Source organism: Lepeophtheirus salmonis, chromosome 5 (assembly GCF_016086655.4).
Source record: "Lepeophtheirus salmonis chromosome 5, UVic_Lsal_1.4, whole genome shotgun sequence".
Classification (NCBI taxonomy): domain Eukaryota; kingdom Metazoa; phylum Arthropoda; class Copepoda; order Siphonostomatoida; family Caligidae; genus Lepeophtheirus; species Lepeophtheirus salmonis.
In genome coordinates, this window is record NC_052135.2 from 45,579,336 (window position 1) to 45,601,943 (window position 22,608).

Sequence of the window (22,608 nt, forward strand, 5' to 3'; positions counted from 1 at the left end):
CCTAAACACATCTCAAAATCCATGATAATTTTGAATTTGGTCAACTTTAAAAAATAGTGAACACTCTAATACTAAACATGCAGTCATTAATAATCTACAATTATAGACATTCATTCCATTATTACTGAAATTAACTAGATAGTATATGTATACAAATAAAATTAATACAAGAAAGATATAAAAAGCAATATAATTTCGATAATCCTGATCACGACAATCCTGAATGACACTACACTATTAAAATTTTATAATGCGAATAAAAGCATTATATTAAGAACTTTAGTCATTCGTGTTTCTATATTTTAATGACAACTTTTTTGGGACAGTTTTTTTTCCTTCACAATTTGATATTTACATAATCAGTATTGTAGTATAATACCACTGACTTCCTGATGATGTAGATTTAATCAAACATTTCATGAACATTGGATGGAAACCTAGACCCCAAACGCTGCATTATGGAAAAGTATATTTCTGTTTATCAAATCTTGAACTTGTAAATCATCAAAAGAATATGATTTTTAAATTTTTGATGGGTTTTGTACTTATTCTCTCAGATATGACACTTGATGATAGAACCTGTATGTACAAATCAAAGAAACCGAATGTGGTCCTAGCTGGATATATGTATTCCACTCATTACATAAAAGTCTTCAACACTGATATTTTTTTCCAACCCTTGAACGTCTAGGTGGACCATTTGGTCCTGTTTCGAAAAATACTTATAAAGATATAAATAGAAGTTATCCAGTTATGTTATTTCAATAAACATGACTTTACTAATTGACCTGGCTATAGAGGTATTATGCTCATGAGCACACTTTTATTTTTTAGTTGTAACTTCTCCTAGAGATCGTACGTGTGATTTTTTTTTTTTTTATCTATTTGTTTTTAAGGAATTATGCCACAAAAACCAGGTGAGATTACTATATAACATATCATCCATATACTACGCGTTTATATCAATGCTTTTGTTTTATATTTCTATATATAAATAAATAATTGCAGTTTTCTAAGTAGGACTGTATAGTTCAGCCAGGATTTAAATTGTTTATTTGAAACAGTCATATTGAGCTTGTAGGCAAAATCTTATATTTATTCTTTATATTTTGTGTTCTGGTTATTCAAATTCTATACTTTCCGGTATTTTTTACACAAAAATGGAAAAATATACTCGCATTGAGAGCTTGATTGTAAAAATTGCATGCAATAGTGATACTTTTTGAAAAAAGGCATATTAAATAGAATATTAAACTAAAATTTGTCAAAATACACAACTCTCATATTTATTACCTTAAAAGTAGTGATGTTTGGTATTCCTCCATATTATGTTTCTATTTATGTTATTCAAATCAAGATATTAAATTTGATTCTAAGCATGAATAAGTTGAAGGCAAAAAAAATGTAAGGGTTTTTATGTTATAGTGTTGAGTACTTATATATAAGCAATCGATAGCCTCCCAGGAGTACCTCTAATCTCGTTGATTTTTAGCATACATGTTTTTTTCTTCAAGTAAATCTGGAAATCCAAGAGCATAAGGGTGTTTGATATACTCCAATGTACCTACGAGTATGTAACTAACTAAATGATAATTTATTTCAATGATTTGGTAAATACAATGTGTGCGAAGAAAATCGACCAGTTTTGAATACTAAGATTTAAAAACACTTCATCAAGAACAACATTTACATAATATCAGGAGTATTTTTTTACATTATAATTATAATTAATAATATCAACAATTATTTCCCAAAATATCATCCTTCTGCAGCCATCATGGGCTCCATTCCAGGCCAGAAGGCCATGCAGACCTTGATGGCGTAGCCATTGTACATATCCTCCCACTTATTATCAATGGAGGCACCCAGGAAATTAACATTGCCGTGAGAGACTTTCCAAACATTGCTCTTCATTAAACTTTATATTCTATAGTCCAGTGAAAACTGGTCTAGTGGTGAGGGCCACCATTTTGGAGGCCCAAAATCGGTGAGGTTTGTTTTTGTGCCAAGCTGGATTTGTAATAGCAGTATGACCAGTTGCAGAGTCGTTTTGCCAATAGTAATCCCTTTAAGGGTTGCGGCATCCAACCAGGGCTACAGTACCTCTTTTATCACCTCCTGGTACTCCTTAGCTTCAATTTCAAAAGACGCACCAGTTAAGAAGTATTCAGTGACGATCTTGTTATTTCCTCTAATTTTGTGTCTTCCTATAGAGGCGATCGCCACTGTTAATGAGCATCTTGACCTTGCAGACAGTAAAAAATAACAATTGACAATTTATCCGACCTCCTTTGGCGCGGAGAAGCTCTGGAATTTAGTACCAATTCGAATTGAGCCATATTGGGAAATATTTTTCACTACATTTTTGGACTTGCATCTACATAAGGCCTATTTGTCTTTAATTTTTTTTATATGACTTATAGAGTAGAAGAATCTGACATTGGTGAAAGTTGTAACTTACAAAGGCAAACTGTACCAACTAAGATGAACAGTTAAGTTTAACACGCCAAATTCACTCATTTTGCCTTCATTAATAATAAGATTTCCATTCGATACATCACCATTCTTAATCAACTAGGAATAAGCATATTTTTTACTTGCATGGTTGTTGGAAAAGTTTAATCTAAATTTTAGAAAACATAGCACGTTATAAAAACGTTCCCGCGTGGACGATTAAGTTCATTATTTACAAATTTGCTATGTGTTTGCTTCTAGTGCAACTTCTGAGTAATACCTCATAGCAACTAACTTCAATTGGTAAGTATTTTTATTAGAAAAAACTAACGGAAAAAATAATCCTGTTCTATACTTCTAGTGAAAAGAATAAACTAAATTAATTATCCGTCAAATAAATAAAAAAGTAATTTAATATTTATTTTTATGCTGGTATTTATAAATAAAGAGTTTTTGTAACTTTCACATTTAAGTTTATAAGTTGAATTATTAAGGATTCCGACTAATTTATATGTGTTAACGAAGTCAATAGAACAGGGGAAAGCCTAAACTAATGTAATATAAAATATATATTATTTAAGATGTGAAAAAAAAACACTTTCAACCAAGGTCTCAAAAAGTTGATGAATTCAATAAAATTATGATATTAAATGAAAGTGTTACAAATTTAACTTGCAAACTTTTCGCCAGAGCTTAATAAGAAAAATGTTGGACAACTTCAACCAAAAAAATCCATTTGACTCGTATTTTATTTTAAAAAATATCAATTAAAAAGTTAACTATTTTGTTGGTTAATCAACCAAAAAAATTGCATTTTCAACAAAATAAGGATTCAATTATTGAAATTTGGTCATAAAATTATATATATATTTTATTTTTTTTCCGTTGAACGATACGTCATTATCAAAATTGATTTAATAATGCCATGAACTACCTAAAGTGGCAGGAGAGTCATTTTGACTGGCACTTACATTTAATATCTTTTGTTTAGATATATTTAGATCACTTTTATATAACGTTAGTGATTATTTTCTTCCTCAATAATTGACTTACACCTATAAAAAGGTATAAATCTTCGAAAATTCGAATTTAACAATCTTAAAAATCTGATTTAATTCAAGAAAAATTATTAACAGATTTATGATAAGTGCATTATTACTACACACTAGAATTAGAAATGAAACCTAAATGATTTCAACATATTAATGTCGGGTGACCTTTATTATCACATATTTGTTGGTTATTAATGTGTGCAATTTATTTCAATGAACTTAAGAAGTTATAATCTTCAAATACAACAACTTTTTTTATTTTTTATTTTCGTGCTCACGAAGTTTAATTTATTATGGTATTTTCTCTTCTACAAACAAACCACATTTTAAATCACAGAATCTCTTTATTTTTAGAAAATTGTTAAGGTTACACAAGTTAAACTCAATTTATTACAAAGTTTAATCCTTTTGAAACTAAACTAATTAATACATTGAAGTATTATCCAACCAGGAATGTTTAGTGAATGACGATACACTTTTCTACAAAGGTATTTTCTGGAAAAAAAATAGATTAAAATTATAAAAGTTCTTTGTAATTATTCCCATATACCTGGTATTACGGGGAAAAAAATATACTCGGACTTTATCAAGAACATCAAGGCAAAGAAGAAAAAATACAAATTCATTATTTTATATTATGTATTTTAAACACATGACAAAAAGTATTATTTTTCATTTAATATTGAGGACAAACAGCCTCCAATCCCTTCCAAAAGCCCTTGCAGACAACCTTGATTCAGCCCTCGGACATCATTGTTCATTGACTGTATTTTTGAAGGCATCAAGGTTTGGGTAGCGAAATATATAGATTGTCTACCGAATTTGAGGGAATAGGGTATTACATTAACTCTTTTTTAATTAGTTGATGCTCCAATAAAGCACTGCAAGTCTTATTAGGGGGACCATCCTGCTTCAAGACCTTCAATTTGCATCAAGTAATGATCTAGATGGGCTCGCAGACTCTTAAATGGGGTATTTTTAAAAGTTACCTTTACAACGTTGGGGTCACATTAAGACATCCTGTTTGAGCCAGGCTGTCTATCCATGCTTCCTCGGATTCCACATTCTTTTTTACATTGTCAACTCTCCCCATGTTTTTTTTTCTAACCTCATTGCAATATATGAATGATTATTTCACGTGTAGGAAAATGTTTCAATGTGGATTCTCTTGTCACGATCTTCAAACAACATCTTCAAATCTGACGCATTCCTTTTTTTGAACAAAATATCTCCTTGTATGTTTCAATTTTATTGGGGCATAAGCGAACTATCAAAAATATGGTGATGTGAAAGTATGTAGTTCAGGAGACATAAATCAATTCAAAAGGATATTCTTTTTCATCTATTTTTCTTGCACCCCAAATCCAATACTTTCATTTTCAAATAATCAATATATATTCAATAATATAATGATTTATGCAGTTGTATTACGCAAGACTGCGCCACTATTTATCGTTTTTAACCAAATCAATATAACTAAAAAATACTCCTGATTGATTAGTTTTACGAAAGTTTCAAGGAAAAATCTTTATAACTTTGCAAAAATTAATTTGACAAGTGTCTTTTTTTTTTTTTTTTTTTTTTCATTGGGTTAAAAAAAATATGGTAGTTCTTTTAAACGTTGCAATTTTCTCTTGCCTCATTCCATCCCCCTACAAGCTGGTTTTAATAAAAAAGACGCACTTATGGAGACAAAGTCATGTACGAATGTCAGTCTACTGTGTCAGTTGTTCGTTATGCTTCTTTACAGCAACATAGTCTCCCCTTCTTGTAAAAAGGAACATAAACGTTGTGCACTTTTGTGTATTTTTTACAATTAAAATGGTAAAATTGACAACTCATTTTTGGCTAAAGTGGTTGGATGCACATTTCCATTCATCTAAAAATTCTGAAAACGTGTCAAGCAGGATAATGAGGACCCACTGACGATGATTTCCCAGAAGAGGCCAAAATCATCAAAAGTCCTGCTTAGTTAAAGAAAATATACAAACAAATTGAGAAGAATCCCGGCCAATCAATGAATATGATCAATGACATTATCCACGTAGTGTCTTGTTCAATTGTCTAGTGTGCTATCAATGAAGTATTACGGTACACCAACTATTCACGACGCAACGGATAGCTTCTAATCCCGTCAAACAGGCAGTAAGTGGTTAACATAACCAAGGTTTTGATCCAGCTAAAACAGTGACCTTTTTCTTCTCAGATGAGAAAAAATTCCTTCTTAACCAGAACCATAAACTAGAGGAACAATAGATGATTAGCAAAAAGTCTATAAATGACTTTTTCCAAGGATCATATTGGAAAAGTTCCTCTACTAAGTTACGGTTCTTGCCGTTGTTAGCAGTGATGGTCAAGTTATGCCTCCGTTCATCTTCAAGTAAGGCCTAAAGGTCAAGATCAAAGTTTACATCATTATTCAGCAAACCAACTGCTTCCTATAAATCTGTAGGATCATGAAAGACCGATCTTGGATCGTGCAGCATTTATTGATTGGAAGTCAAATTTATATTATAAGGTTAATTTTTGTGAAAATTTTGGTAAAATCGGTTAAGAAATAATGTCGCAGCAGCATTTTACTTTTTTTATTGTCTTACGAACATTGACAAAGTCTTTAAACAATAGGAACTTGGCCCTTCTAATAATAATGGAATAAAAATTATAGTAAAAATGTGGAAGTTTGCATTTAAGTAGTCCAAGACCTTTGTTTAAAAAAGAAAATGCCAATGGGACATGATATGTTAATGTCTATCATATAATACGAATTAAAGCTTTCTAACAATATATCTCCAACAGAAAAAGCAAGACACTTTAGTGAATTTCCGAAAAAAGGAAATTTATTTATTTCTATATTATACATTTACTTGTCCTTTGGCATTGATAAAAAAATATAGCATGTAATTTTTAATAAATACATGTTCACATTTGAAGGGGAGGACAGTAAATATATTTAAAAAATAAATACACAATAATGGCGTAGGTTTTTTGATAGGTTCGAGTAAGCAATTTCTTACTTTATCAATGAGAAAACTTTATTCAATTCCCTCCAAAAAATATTATTATGAATATTTATTTTACTTTTTTTGAAATTATTATTGGATTATAATTATTACTATGAAAATAAATTCGGGCTTCCATTTTTTATGTTAATTAATTTTCAAAAAAACTTCGAAATAGAAAAAGTTATAAATAATATAAATTGAATAAAGTAAAAATAATAACTAGCACTATTTACCATCATTTATTATTTTTTTGGAATATATAATCGTGTTAGTTGAAGGCTTCTGTGAAATGTGACTCGGCTTTACCTCCACAACACAAAAATATACAGTGTATTTTGTTCTCAGCTGTTATTGTATCTGCTTCTTTTCTCATAATTAATGTTTTGAACGTTGAATAGTTGAATTAGAATGACTTCAAATTAAGCTGTAAACAATTAATCGCCAAAATTAAATATTAATTCCTTAGTTTTAAATAATTGTCTAACTACGATTGGTGCTATTTTTGTTTATTCAAGGAGAAAATACAATTAACAACATATAAGAAAATAAACTTACTTATGCATGCTAATCATAAGTGCACTATTCCCCTAAAACCTTCTTGCTGAAAGACATTTTGCCCGAGGACCATTTGGGACATCTGCTCAAAAAAAAAAATTGAATATATTATTAGTTGCGATTGCATATTTTAAAACAAATTAAAATAATATCATGATAAATAGGTATTTTCCATATGCTATATAGACATGTCAGATATAGTAGTTAAAAGGAATTTCTTTTGAACAATTTTTTGTTGTTTTTCCCCATTTGATGTCATTATAATCAAACCTGCACTCCCCTTTGACACTCTTTAAAAATTATCAAAAAATTAACCACGTGAAAATACTAATTTGATAAATAAAAAGCATTTTTTTCAAATATGTAATTTATTTATTGCCATTGGTAACTTGCCATGTTCCTTCTTCAACCAATATGAAACTGCAGATACATATTAAGATTAAATCGCTCATCTTCTTCCGAATTCCCTTTTTTAATTCGTATTTAATATACGTTCTCCCTTTTTCTGTTACCACAATAATTCATTTTTTGTAACATTAATTTTTTTGGTGCATTTTTGAATATACACCCCATACCGTAAAAACTTTGAGACACGTGGAATCGATCTTATTTAATGAAAAAAAAATCAAATTATTATCGAAAAGTCAAACTTCCCCTCCAGAGTCCAAAAATTTGGTCTTATCAGAATTAAACATAAATTTACTTACGTAACTTAAAATTCTGAACAACTTTTATTTTATGTCTAAAGTCTGTATCTGTCTCTGTTGTGAAATAAATGATTTTTTGTAACTGTTTTCTAAGCGGAACATACATCAAACAGACACTTATATTATTTTAATACTATGTAAGATTATGAAATCGCATATTTCAATAAATAAATACCATTCTTCGGCCAAATGTCGCAAATTGTCCTTTGGCTAATCGTTTTTATGCGGAATGTCATTTACCAAAAATGTCCTAGAACCAATGTTGACTAAGTTAGGTAATTTGAATCGAAATCAATCATTATGTCAGTAAACTGTCTAATTAGTGTATTTTGAAAATAAAGACCGTAATGTTCTTGACTGATCGTACTATCAATTAACACTTTTATTACAAAAAAAGAAAAAAAACTATTTTTACCTAAACTTGGAATGATTGAATAGGATATAATCTTAAAAATGTGCCATTTCAGTTACTTTTTTAGAGTATAATATTTTGTCAAAAATAAAATTTGTAATACATTTATTTACTTATTTTACTTATTTACTTCAAACTTTTACGGTATTAAATAAATCTATTTTCTTTGGGTTCTTTTACAAAATATATAGGCAGTGCATGCCTTTGCTACAAATGAAATATAATTTAATATAAATATCAAAAATGAAATTGCATCTATGCAACTATTATTATAAAAATGTCTCCAGTGAAAGATTCAAGGATGTAATTTTATAAAATCTTTACTCACGAGCTGTTTTAGTATGTTGATAATCAAATTTTATACCATCAGAGTTGCAGTCCTTGAAATTTTGTGTATCGTCTATTTCTGGGCTTTAAAGATAAATTTGATGAAAATAATTAACTGATTATGCGATTATTAGATATTTTCTCTCCCCCATACTATCCATATTTTTTAGCCCCATTGTAAAAGTATTTATGCTTATCAAAAAGATGTGAGGTCAGGAGGTCTCAACAGAGGACCCTAGGACACAATAAAACCCGTTGATGTATTTAATACAGTATGCATTGTCTAAGCTAAAAAAAAGCGACGTTCATTAAAATGGAACTTAAAACATACAAAAATTGAATAAAATATTGTTAGATGTTGAATTCATTTATCTTTTATTACGAACAGGATTATTCTAGTGAAGAAATTGCTCAATATTTTAACCCAAAAAAGTATTTCAAAAAAAAAAGGTTAATTTGATTTAACCTTAAAGTAATATCTTATAAAAACTTCGTATTTAAGCTGATTCAAATGTGAGATGGGGCCGATAAATGAATTTATTTTGACAAAACTCATAGTGAGCATTGCTTTGTATACCGGGTATAGAAAAAGTAATGAGACCTTCTAAAAATAAAGTTTTGAATAGGTTTTGTTGATTATATCTTAGAGTTTTGATTCTTTCGAATAGCTTCGATTCTATGCCTTTGATTTCTGTACTTGTTGTAAACAAAAATTATGTAAATGTTTCAATAGAGGCAAGAAGAGCCATCATAGGCAATTTAATCCACGCTGGGAGGACTCCTTCGGACATCATAAAAGTCTTAAACGTCAGCAAGGCCACTGTCCTCGGGTCAAAAAATGTATTTGTCGGATGGAGAAACCTTAAGGACAAGCCCCAGAGTGGAAGACCCACGAAAGGGAAGCCTGAAGATATCATGGAGGTCTTTAAGGTCAACCCTACGATGAAAATGTCAGAGTACGCCAAGAAGAAAAAGGTGCATCGGTCTACTGTGGGAAAGGCCATCCAAAAGGCTAGAGGAAGGTCACTTAGAAGATTTGTGAGGCCTTTCCTGTCCCAACGTCAAAAAGAACTCCGTTTTTGGCAATGTCAACGTTTCTTGAATGATCTAAAACAACTGTGTAGTTTTTTTTCTATAATGAAAAGACATTTATCGTTGACCTCGTCTACAGCAAGCAAAATGATCTGGTGTTAGGTTTTGGCAAGGCTGACATCAGCATCAGGGCAGTCACTAACACCAAACATCTGGCCTTTGTGATGATGTTGACGGCTGTGGCATCTCCAATTTAGTTTCCTGTTGGATACTTGTTACCCACAGACGACTAATAGATGGTGTTGAAGGAAAATGTGGTCCCATAGATCACCAAGACCATGAACAAGTCCAACAAGGCTATGTACGTATTTCAGAAGGATGGCACTCCACCCCATACTGCTAATATTGTACAAGAGTGAACGGGTAGCTACATGAACCTCTGGTCCAAGAACATTTGTCCCCCTTAGAACCCAGATCTGAATCCCCTGGATTAATCCGTTTGTTGGTTATTGAGAAGAAGGCCTGAATGTCTTATACTTGAGTATTATTACCCTGAAGACCTCCGTTTAATAGCAGTAGAGTATCATGGAAAATGACAACGTTGACAATATGTGCAAAGAATTCCAGAGGCGGTTGGAAGCTGTCAGAGAGGCTGATGGTGGGCAAATTCATAATTAATGTGTATTATTATAGTAAAAAATATTATAAAATAAAATTTTCTATGTACAACATCATCTTGATCAATTATGAGTATTTTAATGACTACATAGAGGTAGGTCTCAGTACTTTTTCTACACCTGGTATATCATTGTACGGATTATTGATTTGTACTTTGAGGAAAGGGAGTTGTAAACATGGGAAATTGGATGAAGAATGATTACTGACAAATTAAATAATTTTATGGATGCAGTCTCTATATCCCTCATTCACGTTTTCCTCCTACTTTTATAACTTCTTTTTTTGTATATTTTGCTACGTTCTTCACCATTTCTTTCTGACTTTTTATCAGGGGGAACGTCCCCCCTCCTACACATCGACTGTACTAAAATCGAGAGCCCCTGTGTGTTAGATGTTGTATTTAACTTTAATGTAATGATGAATACATTGAGTGAATCATGATACTGCTATCCTTCTACCCTTATAATTTGGTACATCTTAAGACAATTATTCTAAAATATTTTTACAGGTTTGCAGTAACTTGATCTTATCTATATTTAGACTCTATTGAAGGTATAAAAAAGTACTTAATGATAAGCCTATCATAAATTCTTTTTTGTAAAGAAAACTAATGTTTATAGACATCAATAGATAAATTAAAAATTCCTCTATGATTGGAAGTGCAATATACATATTAAGATATTCAACTTTTTTACAGATATTTATAGGACCAATAATTTCCATTTATCTTCCATTGGCTGTGCTTTGGTCTTGAAGAAGGACCTCGAGTACTGGGGCATCGATGAACTGCTCATGGAACCCTGTTGTGCATTAAAATACTATCCTGAAATAGAGATATGTGTCAATGAAAAAGAGGTAAGAACTTTATTGTATTTTCAAATATTTGAAAGCCAGTTGGAACTTGTAAACTTAGGAGATTTCATTCAGGCTCAAAAAAAAAAATCAAAAATCTAACGTTCCTCCTACATTTCACTTTCCAAAACGACCAATATTTACATTATAATTAATATCTATTCTACAATAATATTTTATATGAAATTGAAATCTATTCATTATAACCGAGATGAATTATATCATCAATTTGATTTGTCAAGTTATTAATATATTTTGCGCTTGTTTCATTCTATAAATTAGATTCTTTAATTCGATTAAGCAACAACGGAGCATAACATGTATATTTAATATTTAATTTCCTTCTTAGACCGGTCTCATTATTGATTTTAAAATAAACTTATGTGTTATGAAGCAATGTTGTAGTAAAATGCAGTAGGACAAATAAAACGGGCTTAATCGGTCTCATAAGAAAGATTTTTTTTTATAAATAAAATTTGTAACCTTTTTTATATGAAAGTAAACTTCAGTATATGATTTTTGTATTAACATCTCGTTACTATACAAATTGTGCTCTTTTCTGAGTAAAAACACTCCAAAAAGTTTTAGTATTAGTATTTTTGTAGTAAGGAAAACATATTTACCCGAAAACGGGACAGTCTAATATACATAATTGTATTTTGATAAATATATTATCTTATTCATTTCTTCGAGAGTTGAAAAAGTGAGAGAGAAAGAGCTCCTTATGTAACAACACCTTACTTTCTAACAAATCCATACATACATAGTTTTGTTAACTTCATTATATAAGGCATGGGTATATACGTACACATTTAATTTTCAATAGAAAAAAATGTATATTTCAAAATGTCTCTTTTCATCTTCCCCAGGATGTGAAGTGAAATATTTCTTTCCAAAAGTTATAAACTACATATCCTATTATTTACGAAAAATTACGTTGTAGCTTTTTCTTCATACGTTCCTTTAGGTTCTAGATATGAATAGATTTCGATAAAATATGACCCGCTGATATGTAAAAATTAAAGAAACTGAGATATGACATGGTAACCCTGACAATATGAAACTGTTTTGGAGGAGAATAGATTAGCTATCATGACTTTTTATTAGATTAGCTGAAGGAGAATTAATATTAAATATTAAACACAAATCCTACTCCGATTCTAGGGTATTCATTACTGCTCTGAGTCTAACAAGCGCGTATAACTTAATTTTTACAATTAGGAACCAATTCTACACATAATTTTTATCACTATGTATGCATATACATATATATCATACTTGAGTTTGTATAAAGCAGTTAAATTTTAATGAGTTTACGGGAATTAAGTTTTTTGAATAAAACCTCAATATTATAAACAGACATTTATTTTAAATTAAAAACGAAAATAACATTTTCTCATCTCGTTTTTACAACAACATTAAAATTAAATATATATATTTTTGAAATGTGGTTTTTCTCTTTTTTTTGTTTTTTGTTTTAAAAAAAAACATGCCTAAATTTAAAAATTGTTTTTTCACAAAAGAAACACATTCGAAGCATGAATAGTTAGGGTTTCATTTACATTAGAGGTTATTTGGTTCTAGAAAATCTAGTTCAGCTACAGTATTGATGCTTTATTTGTTCGGAAATTTCATAATATTAAGTCCTACAAAATTTAAATCCGTGATTGAACTATAATGTATTCAAAGAATAGAAATAAATCCAAATATATATACGTAAACAGTGGAGTTGTTTTATAGTATTATAATAGCATTGTATTGATGATTTCCTGAATAAAATAGTTGCTGAAACAAAACACTCTTTCTCTTTGTTTTAAGTCATTTTACGTCCATTTAACAGAGTTTTAAAAAAAAAATCGGATCAGTAACACATGCAAATCACATAATCAACCACATTTAAAATTCACTCTAGACCGATTTTATAGATAAATAATTGATTAGGGATTCATACGTGTTTCCAAATTGTAAACATCGGTAAATGACGACATATGAATTTTTTATAGTATTTCATATGTTTAGACCCCGTAACCTGGGATGGAAATTAAATTGGTCCATGGAGGGAAACTGAAAAATAATAATCTAAGACCAAATTTGGTATAGCAAAAAATTCCATTAGACAATATGTGTATGTTTTTAGATAAATAATTTTGTCGTTTTAAAAATATGTGGTCTTTTTAAATTTATATTTCATAATACCGAGCAAATATGAATAACATATTTTTAATAATCTTGAATTTATTATTTTTGGATCAGAAAATGTTGAAATGTCATTTAATCCCGATGTAATCAGTTAATATCATTATCTCAGAAATATTATTAATCAACATTATCTTAAATTGACCCAAATAATGAGAGAATTTCCATTTAATATTCGATTCACAGTCATTCTAAAACTGTCTAATCTTTATTATATACATAATATGTATATTAATACTTGAAATGTTTAAGTAGTATAAAAAGTAAAATAAACTTCGTAGCTGATGTTCACACCGTATGGAATCCGATGATCGAGAAGTACTATGACTTCATTTGGGTATATTGTATAAAATTGCCCGCACGTCATATTTTATCTTTCTATTTTGAAATTGGAGAACGCGTCAGTGGAAAGTTGAAATTCAATTATTGCAACCTTTAAATAATAATAAAATAACTTCCCAAGGTAAAGCGAAGCGACGCTAAGAATATATTACGAGAGTAGGAGAAGAGGTGTCTCTACTTTTGCGAGATAATTTGACAATTGGGACTTTAAAGAATCATGAAAGTAAATGGAAGGTCTCATTGTGTGGAGAAAGTTGTGATTTTGTCTCTTAATGAGTGTGTCGGAGACAGAGTTGGTCTCTGGACTATGAAATGGCCGGAGGAAATCAGTATGTAAGATAATACAACTTTTTTTTATTATTAAGATGTTACGGTATTTGAATTTTAACTTTCAGCTTACAGAGTCTCAGATTTCAATGTAGGAAGAAAATGTTTGGGCAAATTAAGACACTTCATTTCTTAATTCTGCAGCTACGACATCACTTCTTTCCCCTGTGTAAAACAAATTTTGTTTACATTGAAACAACACATCTTTGTTATAATGTCAATTGACCTGTCAATCTTTATATTCGTGGTAATTTTTACCATTAAAACTCAGAAGACCATTTAAAAAAGTCATCCAATATATACATATATTAGAAAACGATAGGACATTTGTTATTTTATTCTAACATTTTGATAAATTTATTTTAATTGTATAAACCTAATAAGTTAGAATGTTATTCAATCAAACTTTTCAAACGCATGATAACTTTACATACCATTTTGTAAAAAAGAATTGAAGTATTTTCCAATACTTTAGATTTTATAGTCTTTTTTTTTATCAAATACATTTCAAGGTAATTTAATGAAGAAAAAAGAACTTTTTTAATTGTTTTTTTAATTGTTCATAAACTGTCAGGTAAAAAAAGTTACTTTTCACGCAAATTAAAAGCATTAATAAATACGTATTAATGTTCCTTTTTTTTAAATGATTTATTTATCAAATCATTTTTTGTATTATTTAATTTATTGTGCTTGTTCAATTATTATCCAGTAGGATATTATTTTTTAAATAAATGTTAAGCATAAATTTCATTGTACACTGGTGTTGTCAAAATATCAATATTTTTGTAGCGGTTCCGGAATGAAGGATATAAAAACAAATAAAATAATGAGTTTCAGACACACACTTCTTACTTTTAATATCAGGCATATTGTTTCTCTTGTTAAAAAGCTGAAATAACTTAGTAACTACGTCATTTCAGCTGTTGTAGATACCATAAAATACTGATAAGGACCAGACTTATAGGACTATAGTCTTTTGACACCGATTCAATTCTACCTACCATCAATAATATAAAACACAAAGCCGATGTAATTTAGGATAAAGTGACAAAAACGAAACAAATTACTATTTTGGGTTTTCGAATATGTCCAATATTTTTTTTCTAGATATCTATTTAAGATTTTAAAAACTTAATCTACCCCTTAAAAGTATTTTTATAAAGTGAAATAGAAAAAAATATTATTATGTATAGATAGCGCACAGGAAAAAAAAATATTAGATACATTTATAAACACAAAATGAAATTGGAATAGTTTATATACCTAAATCAAGAAAGGACAAAGATATGTTCATTAGGTCGATAAAAAGTACTGAAAAAAGAATGAACTAAATTAAAAAACATTTTGAGGACCTGCGTCATCCTAAACTACCACTATATCATATAGCACAATAAAAAGGAAAAGTTCCAAAATTATTTGAGGAAAAGTTATCAATGTCTCGAAATTTTGGCAAAACTGAAGTGATTATTTTTGAAATTTTGAGCTAATTTTATTACTTCTTTTAAGGACTAAAATCAATCAATTAATCAGTTACGGATTTTTTTTAACCAAAAGCATAATCCATTTCAGCAAAACCCTACTTTAAAAAATATCTTTGCAGAATAAATATAAATAGAGAAAAAGGTGAATGAGATATCATCGATTTAACGAATTTGAATTTTTTGTTTGTTTAAGACCTTCATTCATGTTATATATTTTCTTTTCCTTTCTTACTACTATCAAACAACTAATATTTATTTAGTATACTCCTAAGGTTTCATATATGTATACATATTTGACTACTTCATCATTTGATAAGCTACATAGAATATCTACGAACTCAACTTTGAGAAACCTTGATGGAGAAAATAATTCTGAGTGATTAAATAGGACAAAAGTTACTCCAATATTTATTATATACACATTTGAGTCTAAATAGATGGCACAGTATGAATTAAACTTTTCCAGAACGTACATACACAACTTTTGTGTAAAAACTTGTAACTTAGAGAGAAAAATAGTAATATATACTACTTCTACCAAAAAGTTCAATTTTTATAATTTTTTTTTAGTCATTTATTTTGTTCTAAGGTGTGTTCGATATAAACATATAAATTTAGTAATTAAATTCTCATAGTATGATTATGATAAATTAATCATTCAAGAAGAAAGACACATATACATTTTAAAATGTAATTTAATTACCGATATAATAATAAAAATCATAACAATTACTTTGTTTTACAACAAATGACCAAAAATCATAAATCGATTAAATTTAGATTTTATAAACTTTAACTAGTTTATATATCAATGCTACAAACTTAATGGCTTTTAGAATAAAAGTAAAAAAAAAATTGTTTTGTTTTTTAAAAGAAAATGTACAACTTCCCCCTACCCTAGTTTTATAATTAATTAATTATACAACTTTAAACTGTGATGGTACAATTTCGTATTCTTTAATTATAGCTTTCATGCGGTTCATGTTGATAATCAAGGTGCGAGAAATGTTGAAATAGGGTTGAGTTCAAGGAAATAAATAAAAAGAATAGTTACAATTGTGCATGGATTTTTTTTGGTAATTCTCGAAGAGACAAATGCTCGTCATGCTTCATTATATAAACATTGACTAATTCGATTCAAACTGACCCCATACTTTTTTGGTGAATTAGAAAATGCAAAAATAGATTTTAAATGATTGACTTCTTTATAACCTTCAATTTGCATAAATTAAGAGTGCAATTCGAATATAATTTTCTTTTTTTCTTCAACCTATGTACATTTTAAACGTTATAATTGAATTACCTAAAGTATATTTTTATCATGATTAACATAGAATGATAAAATGTTTTTTAAGGTTAGTTTTTTTAACAATATTAGCAATCTATATAATATTGTTAAAATGAACTTATAGTTGTATAACATGAGACTAATATATCATAAATACAACGTATAAACGAGTTCAATCACTTTAAGTATATATATCAATCAAATACAATACAGTAAATTAGTATCAACACAATCTCTATTTTTGAAACAAAGAAAAACAAAAGTGTAAAATGTTATAGGTACCATTTTAAGAAAATATGAGGTTATATTCAAATTGTACTCGGATGTAATATTGAAGGGTATCTTGAATTCACCTCAAAAGCAAAGACAATATTAGATTATTTGAAACGAATTAATCGTTGTTTATAAATTGAAGTATTATCCAACGAGAAATATTTAATACATGACTGGTGATTTTTTCTCCAAGTGTAACTTTTAACAAAGTAATTTTCGTCGTGGGTATTTTTTGTAGAATTATTGGTACAAGTAATTTGATTTGTATAGTTTATTATTTATTTTCATTAAAAAGTCGCATATCTATTTATTAAAATTATTTATCGATACACATCATACAATCAGTAAGGGCACATTTAAAAGTAACTATAACTTGTTTTGCCCTAGCAATAGTTTACTGGTTAGGTATCCTACTGCAGTCCGCCCTGAAAGGGTTCTAGGGATGGTACGTTGTTCAACCAGCTTCCGACATCAGAATTCATGAAGAAATTGGAGAGGCTGCAGACAGAATAATTCGCACTTATAATGAAACAGAAGAAAAAGATAGCAACTGTGGGCGTGCACATTCACTTCAACAAAACTCCCCGTCTAGTGATACTGCAACAATAGAAAAATATTATTAGTTTTTATCTCTAAGGTATTATTATTTAAGCATCAACTAAAGCAAAGAACTTGTATAATTAACAATCAGAGTTGAATATGCTTTCTCCAAATAGAATTGCCGATTATAAACTCTCCATGAGTGAACTGAAACATTAAATCAGGTTATTTTTCAATTCTTTATTTATCTTGTTAATACCTTGCTTAGGATTTATTTCTATATATATTCAAACAATATATAATCGAGGCTTAGATAATTTAGTTAACTGTTTTGCTTCAAAGTTTCTGTATATAGCCAACGGTTCCAGCTTTTTTAACCCATAAACTTGTTCGACTATCAAAAATAGTAAGTGATGAAGCAAATTTTGGTAGAGTAGTTTTGTTATTTGCAAAATATACCATGAGCAAACTTTTTGACAAAAAAAGATATTTAATATTTTGGTTTATACGATTGCATATATTAATTCAATTTCTAATGATATTATGATAAATATGGAGGTATTGTACATGTAATAATCTATATATGTCATATAGGTAAATGAATGTTATATTGCAGAATACTATTGATTTGTTATTTACACAGGGGAACAATTAAAGAGTCAAAATTTCCACCTATGAAATAAAGCCAAGAATATAATTTATCTTTTTTAGTGGAAAATCCAAAACTGATTTTTGTTTTTCTATGGGCTGTCAAGTTTCAAAAATATTTGAGACTATTGTAATACGAGACTATTATTGTTCAGATACATTTTTATCATTAAAACAATCACCAAATTAAGGTAAAGAATAAGACTTGTGTAAAAATGTCTTTTATGATTATAAAAGTGTTATTATTGATTCTGTAACCTCCTTGAACTCGACATATTTCCATTTTTAGGCTAAAAAATTATGAAAAACGACACTTTTCTTGAGACCATTATAGCCTATTCATTATTAATAGTGATAAGGAATATTATAGGTCATATTTTAGAAAAATATTTCATCTTTTATTTAAGAAAAGACCAATTTAAAAATATACATCTCCAAGAACTTTAGTTCTATTTGGTATTTTTTGAGTGATCATATTTATTAGGGGTGAAATATCAGATAAAATACATTATCTTATTATAGTTTTCGATTTCAATGTCCACATAATAATATCATACCCCGTAATAAATAAATAATACCAATTTTTTTATATTCTAACTTTATTAGTAATACAAAAAGTTATGTACATTTTGTGTGGTAGGCTTTAAAGCCTGTTCTTATGCCACATCTTTTTACATAAATAATAAGTTCTTCTTTGAACTTGATCCGTTTCTTTAAACATTTGACATACACTTTTTGGGTCACCCTTAAAGTATATGAAATGATGCCCTTGACAGTTCTTGTTGCAACTCCAGCTAGGTTAAGAGTACCATTGCATGATTGACAATAATAGAAGATACGCAGCTCCTAATGAAGTCTATTTACTTACCTGTTCATTTTGTTGTTAAGTTTATTAAGCCTTATAAAGAGTTTCCATGCTTGAACCATGATTACATTTAGGAGTACATTGTCCATGAGTATTTGGTCCAACATCCTCTCTTTATTCTGACTGATACTATGCAATTTTGCGACATTACTGGGTAACAAGTCTAATCCTCCACAATAACTTGAATAATGGATAATAGAATTTGGGTATGGAATGCTTTATTTCTTCTTTTAGCTTTGAGTTTTTAGAAAATTATTAGAACTAAGAGATTACAAGTATTTGTCATAATATCATTTTAAATTAAGTTAAAATATGCAATTGCATATATCAATCAATTAAATATCTTTTTTTGCCGAAACGTCAAAAATTGTCTTTTGACAAATAGTTGTAGAACTGAAATACCAAAACTGATCCGAGGACTAAAATTCTAAACAAGAGTATATGTAACTCTTGTTATAAAAAAATTAGCTAGCTGAAATATTACATTTCATACTGATTCAAAAACATAAAATACATCCTAAATACGGGACTTTAGTGGAGATATGAAGTAGTATACACATCCTTTAGCTAACTCATAAATTACGTGTCCGTTTTTTGGGGTTGATTCCTAGTCCGTATTTTCTTTTTCAAGTATCAAACGTACACACATTATATTAAAAACCCTGATGCCTATAACTTATTATCCTTTTACTATATGTATGGATGGTATATAAAAATTGAAAAAAAAACATACAACACTGTTGTTGTAGTACAGTTTTATTATTTGAAACATTGTTTTTCTTCGTTAGACATAATTTAGTATCGATATCTATGTATCCTGTATCACAAGGGTAGGCAACATTTGAGACATGGAGTGCCAACTTCAACATTTTTAATTAATGGTTGTGCCACTATCAGCAATAATGGTAAAAAACTGACTCAAACTATGGGAATATGTTCTAATTTGTGCATGTCATTTAATATACCTCTACGTCCCAGCATTGGCACGTGTGCCAAAGGTTGCCTACCCCTGCTGTATCATTTCCAAAAGATAAAACAGATTAACGTTCAGCTTAATCAATTAAATATGATTTTAATAATATTACAAAATAATTAAATGACAGGTAATTCTTAGGAATTACCTGTAAGTGTAGAACACTTAAAAAATCCCAAAATTTATTTTTTTGTGCTACGCATGCTATTTATGTTAAATTTTTATTTCAAAGTAAAAAAGTCCTGCACATATAAACTCCCTAACGCATAGGAGGGAAAATAAATTACCTATGATGTATGGGATCACATTTTCAACAAATTATATTGTATAATAGACCAATATGTCGAAAAAACTAACATACCATAATTAATTATTTCAAAGACCTCATTGTTCAAATGAGGTCTTTTAAATAATGAATAATGTCTTCAAATTTGAGCTTATTACTATATCACAAAGATTTTGTAAAAAAAAAATACTTATTTTTGGAAGCTTGAAGTAATGAAGCAAAAACAGAGTTGACAAATATGTTATACAAATATTTAGTTCAACTATCAATTTCGTATTCAAAATGATGGAATGAGTTGAGATACCCAAAAGTATTGACTTTAGTTAACTTGATTTGATTTATGAGACTAAATTTAGCCCCAATATACATGTAAACAACTTTTATCCAGAAATTTTTTTGATGGTAGGCTAAAATTATTTAGTTACAAAATAAAAAAAATCATTTCTTATGTCATATGGTTTTTTTTTTTTTTTTGGGGGGGGTTCTATTTAATGATCAAATACTATATATACATAATACATAAAAATCAATGAAAAAATACTTTTGTGTCGGAAAATAAAATAAGTATAACAAAATATATATATATATATTTGTGCGTGCGTTTGTGACAGAATGAGATGAAAAATAGTGTTAGAGACAAAACATATATCTACTCCTACCAATCTATGTACATCATTGGTATATTTGAGAAATGAAAGGAATCAGAGAAAGTCCTTTCTTAAAAGTTTAGTAATAAGAGTTTCTTTTGTGTGACTTAATGAAGGGATCTTCCAACTAGGGAGGTTTAAAAATATAATTATTATTAATGTACAAATAATTAGAATTGTTTCTTACCTATTTTCAAAAATATATCAAGCCCTTTTCTTACTAACACAAAAACTTACACATTATTGTTTGTAGGGATGTATGGGTCCCAAAATTTTAACATCCCCTCTGGTCCGGCCATAAATCATGAGGACACGTCCGCCAAGCCAATCCATTCATATATACTTTGCTAAATGACGTCATCATTCCTACTCGACAGTGAAATCATAATAAATTACTCTAAACTAACAAGAATCCAATGTTTATCACTATTTTCGTCCATAAAAAATATTTCTAGTTTTACTTAACCAATGGTAAACTGATATACTTTATATATATCGGTAAAAATAATGTATTGTAGAGGACATTTTAAAATTTGAAACTTTTTCAAGGACTAAAAACAGAGACAGAACCATTTTTAAGCTCCATATTAAGGAGCAATGCAATCTAAGAATAATGTTGTTGGCTGTCTATTTTTCTCATAATAATGGTTGTTTCTTGGCTTCAAAAAATTCATCTTTTTGCTTCACCCAAAGATTTGATCAATTTTTTAGAAATGAGATCTTTTAAATTACGGCAAAGTTTCAAATTTCCACTGACAATATCAAATTTTATTATCTGTGCAAAGACTGCGGTTTTATGTTCAACTCTACCCTACACACTTTTGCTGATTGCCCAGTTTTGAGAGTAGTCAAATATTTTATCCAATTCAAAGTTTGTGTGAGAAGATATTTCTTCTAACTTAATAAAGGCAAATATATTATTTGGAGCTTATAAGAGAAATAAAAATACTTCTCTTGTTCTCAAATTTTGCTTTATTAAATATTAAATCATTGATTGCTAAAAAATTAACTATTGACTCTCCATTACATGTGGAAGAATTAAGAACTATAATGATAAGCGCAGCTGCTCGATATTTAGCATTTTCTATCAAAGTCCCTCTGTCATCATCTTCGTCGTGGGCATGGGTCGGAAATATTATCAAATTTGTTCCTTGGAGGTCCGTGAAATATTTTAATCTCCTCAAGTCAATAATAAGAAGACATCGTCATTTTTTATTAACCTTAGCTGATGTTTAGAATTCTTTTTGGAACATTATATCAGGTTATTTTACTTCAGGACATTAAATATGATGTTCATTCTTCTTTTTTTAAACGTAATTGTCCTGTTACTTTTTATTTATATGATCAACTTTTACCTTTATCTGTATTCATTATTTACACTGTCTGTATTGTAGAAAATAAATAAATAATTTAAAAAAAAAAAAAATCATCTTTTTGCTTTGCCCAAAGATTTGATCAATTTTTTAGAAATGAGATCCTTTAAAAAACTATTTTCAGTCAAGACAAATATTATTTCATTTTTTTAATATATATTTTTAAAATGAATATTTTTGGGAGTCAAATAGACTTATTTTTTTATTCTCAATTGATTTGATGCCCTTTTATAATGTTTTTAGAAACTCCTAAACCGGGTTATTAAGGTAGATAAAAGCGTGAAGCCCTATTTTCTTT

At 28.8% G+C, this 22,608-nt stretch overlaps 1 protein-coding gene across 1 annotated transcript in view; it reads left to right on the forward strand.

The window, feature by feature from the left end:
• LOC121118759 (potassium voltage-gated channel subfamily B member 1) overlaps positions 1 to 22,608 on the forward strand; it is a 146,566-nt gene that overhangs the window by 100,715 nt on the left and 23,243 nt on the right. The window contains exon 3 of the mRNA XM_040713349.2: positions 10,917 to 11,074. Coding sequence (XP_040569283.1) covers positions 10,917 to 11,074 — 158 coding nt within the window. The remainder of the gene's footprint in view (positions 1 to 10,916; positions 11,075 to 22,608) is intronic.